The 7652-nt window shown below is 59.6% G+C and overlaps 1 protein-coding gene across 1 annotated transcript; it reads right to left on the reverse strand.

Moving 5' to 3' along the window:
• Window positions 1-970: 970 nt before the first annotated feature.
• On the reverse strand, window positions 971-6605 carry LHX3 (LIM homeobox 3). The gene is made up of 6 exons (XM_056505231.1): window positions 6536-6605; window positions 3853-4024; window positions 3474-3676; window positions 3151-3302; window positions 2899-3070; window positions 971-1389 (listed from the first exon to the last, which is right to left on the reverse strand). Exons 1-6 carry the CDS (start codon window positions 6603-6605, stop codon window positions 971-973), a joined length of 1188 nt encoding a protein of 395 aa, XP_056361206.1.
• Between the last annotated feature and the right edge of the window lie 1047 nt (window positions 6606-7652).

Below are 7652 nucleotides of genomic sequence, written 5' to 3' on the forward strand. Positions count from 1 at the left end.
TTAATTCCATAATTTTTTACAGATAACAATATACATATTGTCTTGCCTTTCCTCACAATCAGCTTGCACGGTATCCTTGGAAAAACACAAATGCCTGGAACAGTGTGGCATCCCCAGGGAAGGGGGTGCTCTCTCCAGCAGTGCCTGGGGAAGGCCTCGTCTCAAACCAGCCTGACCCCCCAAAAAGGTTTTTGGCAACAAGACATCAGGGTGATTTTTGAGACACTTTGCAGTAAAATTGATGCAAAGAAATTTGAAGGAAAAGCTTAAGATCCGTCCCCAGCGTCCCTGGGTTAAGAAAATTCACTTCTTGAGCTCGTGATAAACGTGGAATTACTTGGTAATAAATACATCTATTCACGGTTCAATGCTTATATGGAAGAGTCAAGCTAGCAATCTACAAATTAAAGAGGGGAGAAGCAGAATTAACGTATGATTTTCATTTTACAAAGGAAAAGGGCTGTTGATAAATGATTGGCATGTTAAAGAGCATTGCATTTTAGAAAAGTTAATGTAAATTCGAAGTAAAACAAAACATACCGCATTGGTGCGCTTTTAAAAAATCTGTTGGAAGAACAGAGAAGATTTCTGAAGTGATTCACTATGAACATTTCTGCTATAGAAATATAGATATTGTCACACCTTTCACCGTGGATGAGGATTTTATTTTCCCTTAAAAATGTTTCAGTGTGGATGGGTGATGGAGCAAGTCCTTGCTTTGGAGAATGCACTGACAACAAAATGCAAAATACCTCCTGTCAAATCTGTAAAGCACAAGTCTTGGTGTTTGGTAAGGACACGAGAATCAGTTTGGTTTGGATGCTGCAGGTGCCAAGAGTTGCAGCGCCAGGGCCTTCGTCCAGGTCTCCAAAATCCCCTCTGCTCCCGCTCAGCACTCACAGCTCGTCCCTCTGTCCTTCCCAAGGTGACACTGAGCAGCACCGAGTCCTTTCCCTTCCCACCGCCCGTATCAAAACTGAGCGTGGTCCACCTCATCCAGCCAGGAGGCGGGGCTGGCCGGGAAATCCGGGTACCCGCCGCTGCTGCCCGTGGAGAGGTCGGAGCTGGGTCCGTTCCCTGCCAGGACCCTCATGGGCTGGGGCACCCCCTGTCCGCTCTGTGCCATGATGGCCAGGCCGTTGTCTGGGTAAACCAAGCTGGAGATCAAGGGCTGGTGGCCCGGCAGCGCCTGCAGGGCCGCTGGGGACGGGGGGATGCCGTAGGGGCTGCTGGAGCGCAGCTCGTGGAACTGGTCCTGGGCCGGGATCCCGCTGTGCTCCAGCGCGAAGCCGCCGTTGGTGCCAGCCTGCCGCCCCAGGGCGGGGGAGGCTTCGCTGAGGTTGCTGTAAATCCCGTTGGAATGGCTCATTTCCGACATGGAGGGCTCGTCTGAAAGGGAAAAGGGCTGTTTTACTGGTGGAGCCATGCTGGAGTGGACTGGTTTTACTGGAAGAGCACTGGTCACCCGGGAACTCCTGCAAGCTCTGGGTATAAACAGATTAAAAGCATGGGAGCTGAGCAGCCACGCTCTTCCACTTGTAATTCCTTATTATTCCCATCCTTGTTGAGAGATCTTCATAGGCAGCCATGGGATTATGTTTTTTTTTCTGAGTACAAATGTCTAATACATCTTGGATTTTAAAAATATGCATGAGCAGTACATATTAAAATATTAAACTGTGATTTAAAAATAATTCTTTAAAGGGGAAGTGAATTAAATTTCTTTCCACCTTTTGTTTTTATTTGGTTTTGAGGTTTATCTTGGATTTTTGATATCACTTTTAGGAGCTACCTGAACCAATGCAAGGTAAATTCCCCATTGCTCAGGAAAAGAGATATTAAATTAAGATATTTGTCTGCTCAGGAACAGGCTAATGAAATCACAGAAACACAGAATGTATTTTTATGGCTTAAAAACACTCCTGAAAAATGAGCAATATTTTTTAAGTTCCCAGCAAAAATTGTTTGTATTCATTAGGGGCTTTATGGACAGTGAGAGCTGCACTGTTGCCTGGGATACAAACCTGTTTGTGGCATCGAGATCCAAATAATTGTTCGACATTTTTTAGTTATTATTTATAGACTATTCATATTTAATGAGCTGATACACAGTGTGTATAAACAGACTCGAAAATCAAATAGTTTTTAGGAGCACGAGAGAGGAGCTGAGATGAAAAATTATGCGTTGATAAATACACAGTCTGTGTAAATATGTACAGAACTCTGCATTTCAGTTTCTCTCTAATTCCTAAAAATGATACAAAAATTTGGGATGGAGCTCTGGGCTGGATTTGGGGTTGTGTAGAACGTGTCCCTGCAAATGTCATCTAGCCCAGGTGGGTCTGGAGAGTTCAGGGTGAGGCTGCACAAAACCAGAGCTGCTGTTGGTCTGTCCTGGGTTTGTCACAGAAATCTCGGCTCCAAAAAGGGGACACTGCTGCAGAAGCCGCCTAACATGCAACGATTTCCTTTTTGCAGCATAGCAACAGCTCCCACAGGACTGAGGAGTCCTAACGAGCAGCTTAACAAATAAAACTGTCCCTAAATAAGAAAAAAAAAAAAAAAAAAAAAATCACGCTCGTTTTCTCGTTTTCGCATAGAAACATTCATTGGTTCTGGGCTTCCCGGCTTTTGTATTTTCGAGAATCCCGTGTCTGAGCAGCGGCTCTGACCCTGCAGCGCCTGCCCGGGGAGTTCCCCCTGCTCTTCCCGCAGATTTTGGGCCCGGCCGGGGGCAGAGCGGAGTTTCCCTCCGCGGTGAATCCCGCGCCTCTGCCCCTGTCCCGCCTCTGCCGCTTGGTTTCAGCCGTGGTTTCACTGCTGACAATCCTGACCCGGCACGGAGGGGGTGGAACAGCCGGAGCGCGGCCCGAGCTCGGCTGGGGCTGCGGGACCGACCTGTGAAGGAAACCTCGGCGTCGCTGTCGGGCCCCTCCTCCTGGATGCTGTCCTTGTCGGACTTGGATGTCCCCCGGGATCGCTTCATATTCCTGAAGTACTGCCCCCAGCGCTGCCTCCCCGCGTCCTTCTTCAGCCTCTTCTCCTTGGCCCTGCGGTTCTGGAACCAGACCTGCGAGCAGGGCCCGCGGGGGAGCTCGGAGCGTGCGGGGCGCTCCCCGCCCGGCCCGGCCCGCCCGGCCCCGCTCTCACCTGCACCACCCGCATGTCCAGCCCCGTCTCCGACGAGAGCTGCTCCCGGACGTGCCGCGCCGGCTTGGGCGAGTTGTTGTAAGCGTTCTTGAGGGTCTCCAGCTGCTTGGCCGTGATGGTGGTGCGGGGTCTCTTGGCCGTAGACTCAGCCTCTGCCGACACGGGGCGAGTTGGGGGTGAAGTTACCCCCAACTTCACCCGACCCCCACCCTGGGCTCTCCCGGCGCCCTCCCGCCCGCTGGGTGAGCCTGTCCCGGGGGGCAGGAGCGCCCCGGCCGCCTCCCTGCTGCCCTCGGGGGTGGAAGGGACAGGGCAAGGGGTACCTCTCTGCTTGGCCGTCTCGTAGTCCGCCTTGCAGACCAGCCTGCTGTCCTCCATGAGGTAGAACTCGTCGCCGGTGGCCAGCTGCCGCTTGCAGACGATGCAGGCGAAGCAGTGCAGGTGGTACACGAAGTCCTGGGCCCGGCGCACCACCTGGGTCGGGGGGATGCCCTGCTGGCAGGCGGCACACTTCGTCCCGAAGCGCCTGAGCGGGGGGGACAAGCGGCGGCCGCTGAGCCGGGGGAGGCCGGGCGCGCTCCCGCCGGACCCGCCGCTGTCCGCGGTGCTGCCCCGGGGCCGCTGTCCCGGTGCTGAGCCCCAAACGCGCCCGTGCTGCCCGCTGAGACACCCCCCGGCCCTTCCCGTGCCCTCCCCACGCACTTGAAGAAATCTTCCTTGCAGTAGACGCCGTCCCCGCGGCTGAAGCACTTCTCGGCCAGCTGCGTCTGGCAGTCGGAGCATTTCAGGCACTTGCTGTGCCAGTGCCGGTCCAGGACTTTGAGGATGAACCTGTCCACGATGTGCTGGTTGCAGCCGGCGCACAGCGGGATCTCTGCGGGGAAGCAGCCGCGGTCAGCCCCGGTCAGCCCCGGTCAGCCCCGGTGGCCCCTCCGCCTCCCCGACCAGCCCGGCCCGACTCGCTCCGCCGCTGACAGACGGCGAACCCGGGGGCTGCCCGAGGAACAGCAAGAAAAAAAATCATTATTCGTTCAAATTCGTTGTCGCCGCGTCGCGGAGAGCAGCGAGGTCCCGCACCGAGCACACACCGGGAGAAGTGCCCGGGAGAACCGGGATAAGCAAGAAGGGAAGTGATGGAAATGGAATTTACTCCCCGAGCGAGCCGTCGGCAAAGCTGTAATTATCCCAGGATCTTTTTCTTTTTCCTAAAATAAAAAAGGAACTTTCCTAAACTTCCAAAATTTACCTGCGAGCAACGGCGGGGTAGCACGAACGAAAGAAATCACTAAAATTTAGGAGAATTGCACTGAAAATAAAAACAAGGCAGTCTTGTCCCGTTCCCCTCAAGATGCTGACAGAGATCATACAGAAAGAGATAAGGATACAGTTATGGAGAAATAGAAATATAAAAATAAACAGACACAGCAGTTAGAGAACGAAATGTACAGATATATAGACATAAATATATAGATTTCAATATATAGGTATGGATAGAAATAAGTAGGTGAAAATATGGATATGAGGTACATAAATACAGATATATCGATATAAATAGAGGCGGAGAGTTGTATGACAGGGCTGTACAGAAACAGATAGGTATGGACATGAGAGTATTTCTATGTTAAGATAATTATATGTAGAGATACGGAGCGGCATCGCCGTGCACAGGGGTAGGAGGTGGAGGTGATAATCGTTATCCTAACAATTCACCGCGTCCAGACAAACACCCCGAGGAGCGGCAGCGCTAAAGGCAGCGGGCCGGGCCGGGCCAGGACGGAGCCCCGGGCCCGGTAACAAATCCCGCAGCTCCCGGTGCAGCCCGGCCCGCGGCTCTTACGCTGCATGGCGATCCGCGGCAGCTCCGCTGGCTCAGGCGGGCCGCGGGCTCTGGCGCATCTTCCGCGGGTGCGGCACCGCCGCTCTCCCCCCGCCGGACCCCCCCAAATCACGGCGGCTGCTGTCCCCCGCTCCGACCGCTGCCACCCCCGCGCCGCCGGGGATTTAATTCGCTAAAGCGGGTTATTTTTAGACGCCGGCCCTCGCCGCCGGTGCCGGTCTGAAGCGCCGGGCAGGGCACGGCGGCGCGCTGTATTTAATCCCCCCCGCCCCCGGCACATCCCCTCCCGCCGCCCCTTCCCGGCTGCGCCCGGCGGGAGGGACGCGGCTCCGGGGCGCTGGGAAACGAGCCCCGACGGGGCCGGCGGCGGGCGGGGGTGGCGCCGGGGGAGGCTGCCCCGAGCTCGTTGTGAGCGGTAAATCCCGGGATTTGCCCCCGGCCCGGGTAAAGCACCCACTGTTGGGTCCCCCCGGCGGAGCGAACCCCCCGGACCGGCCCTCGGGCACGGTAAGCGCCGCCGAGCCATCCCCGCTGCCCCTCGGGCCCCGACGGAGCCCAGGACGGCGGGGCCGCGAACGAGCATCGTGTCCTGCGGGAAAATGATGTTTGCGCGTCCTTCGTTCTACCGGGGGCTCCATTTCGGCGGTGTCGCCTCCGCCCCGAGAGAGCACAAGCAGCTCCCGCTGCCGGGACAAATGCGATGTGCGCGCCGCGGAGCGCGCACGGGGACGGCCACGGGAAGGCGAACCGGGGTAGAACCGGGGGCACCGACCCGTTCACGGCGGCTCCGCTCACGGTGACACCTCTGATCCCGCACACCGGCGGGGCCCCCGCCCCGGTTCGCCGTTGATTTTTAAAAAAAAAAATTTAAGCCACATCGATTGCTTTCGATGTTGGCGAGAACCGGGACGGCGCCGCTCCGGGACCGGACCCGCTGTCCCGAACCTGGTTCGGCCTCCCACGTTGAGTCCCCGAGCCCCAGCCACGCCGGAGGGGGCAGCCCGGTTCTCCCCGTCCCGACAGGGCTGGCCCCGTTCGTTCAACGGGACGAAAGAACGTCTAAGAGAAGAATTAACGGAGTTTTTCTAAAGTGGGGAAAAAACCGCATGGGAGCCGGGCAGGGGGGCGCGGGTGGTGCCCGCAGTCGGAGGGAACCGTCGGGCACTGGGAAATCCCAATTCCGTCCCTGTTCTCGTTGAGCGGGGAGCGGTGGGAGCCCGGCGCAGGAGCCGCCGCCGTTCCCGGGATCGGGGGAGCCGCAGCCCAGACCCGACGGGACCCAATCGGGCACCGGGAGCAGCCGCGGGGCCGGCAGCGTGCGGGGGGCAGCGAGGGGGCTCCGATACCGGGGAATAGACAGGAGCGAGCGAGAGAGAGCGCGGGGCGGGCGGGACGGACCGGGACGGATCCCCCGATCCGCAGGAGCCCCGACGGTGCCCCCGGGAAGGCGGAACCGGCACGGCCGGAGCACGGCCGGGCCCGGCGCTCCCAGAGCAGCCGCCGGTGCCTCCGCGGGGGGACGCGGAGATCTGAGCGCCTCCCCCTCACCTGGGCTCCGCGGGAAGGGGCAGAGCTCCGCTGCCTTCTCCGAACCGGCTCGGACCCGCTCCAGCAGCATCGCGGCCTCCGTGGGCGCCGTCCGAAGTGCGCGGGTGGCTGCGCGGGAGTGGCGGAGCGGCGCGGAGGGGCGCGCAGGGAGCGGCGCGGGGCTGGGCGGGGCGGGGGGGCGCGGGGGGCGGGCCGGGGGCGGCACCGGGCCGCAGCTGGGCCGCGGTTCAGCCCCGGCGTTTTTAGCATCACAAAAGCGGCGGGGGGAGCGCCGGCCCCGCCGTCCCACGCGTGGGCTCGGGCTGCAGCCGCCGCCCTCGGGCTCCAAGCGGCCCCGGGGTCCCCGCGAACCCCGCACGGAGCGGCTCGGGGGAGCGGCCGTCGGGAGGAGCCTCCGCCCGGGCCCCGCTGCCCCCCGGCTGCCCCCGCGCCCAAATTTCGTTTGGCCCCTCGGGGCGCGGCTCCCCCGACGCCGCCCGTGGGCAGCAGGGGGGAAGGAGCTCTTTCCCGTCCGCTAATTAATTACCGAACGCGGAGAGGGAGCGGGTGTCTGCCCCGCGGCGGCGGCGGGAGGTTAATTGCGCTAATTGAAGACGGGGCGGACGCGGACGGAGTGTGTGTGTGCGGAACACGCGGGGCTGGCGTGGGGCCGGGCGGCTGTGGCTGTGCTCACAGTGCGGGGTGCGTGTGCCCCGCAGGTACAGGTGTGTTCTGCTCCCTGGCACCGCGGGTGCGGAGCTGTCGCTGCGGGTCACGGCCGCGTTTGTCGGGGAAGAGCCCCGTGCGTGTGTGCAGCGCTTGCCGCAGGCAGCCGGAGCTGATAATTGTGGTTGTTACTGTGAGCCCGTTAATCCCCCGAATCCCTTTACCTCCTGCTCGCAGGGGATTACAAATTAATAAAAGCAGCTTAGGGGCGGGAGCTTCCAAACTCACATATGCTCCTGCCGACGGCAGCTCCGGGACTTTCGCCCGCTCCTGGGGGCGGCTGTGGAGCTCCCGGCGAGCCCCGAGACACCCACCCGGGGGTGCCAGACCATCCTCCCTCCTCCGGGTCCGGGCTGTCCCTGGGATGGCTCCTCTGCCCGGGGACAGCTCAGCCCTGTGTGCCTGGGAAATA

This window comes from Oenanthe melanoleuca, chromosome 17, assembly GCF_029582105.1.
Source record: "Oenanthe melanoleuca isolate GR-GAL-2019-014 chromosome 17, OMel1.0, whole genome shotgun sequence".
Classification (NCBI taxonomy): domain Eukaryota; kingdom Metazoa; phylum Chordata; class Aves; order Passeriformes; family Muscicapidae; genus Oenanthe; species Oenanthe melanoleuca.

Bases quoted from the DNA above. Each gene is read 5' to 3' on its own strand.
- LHX3 (XM_056505231.1), bottom strand. From the start codon at position 6,605: ATGCTGCTGGAGCGGGTCCGAGCCGGTTCGGAGAAGGCAGCGGAGCTC. The intron at 3,677-3,852 runs GTGCGTGGGGAG...CCCCCCGCTCAG, and splicing joins TGCAAGGAAGATTTCTTCAA to GCGCTTCGGGACGAAGTGTG. The intron at 1,390-2,898 runs GTCGGTCCCGCA...TTTCCCTTTCAG, and splicing joins CGCCGAGGTTTCCTTCACAG to ACGAGCCCTCCATGTCGGAA.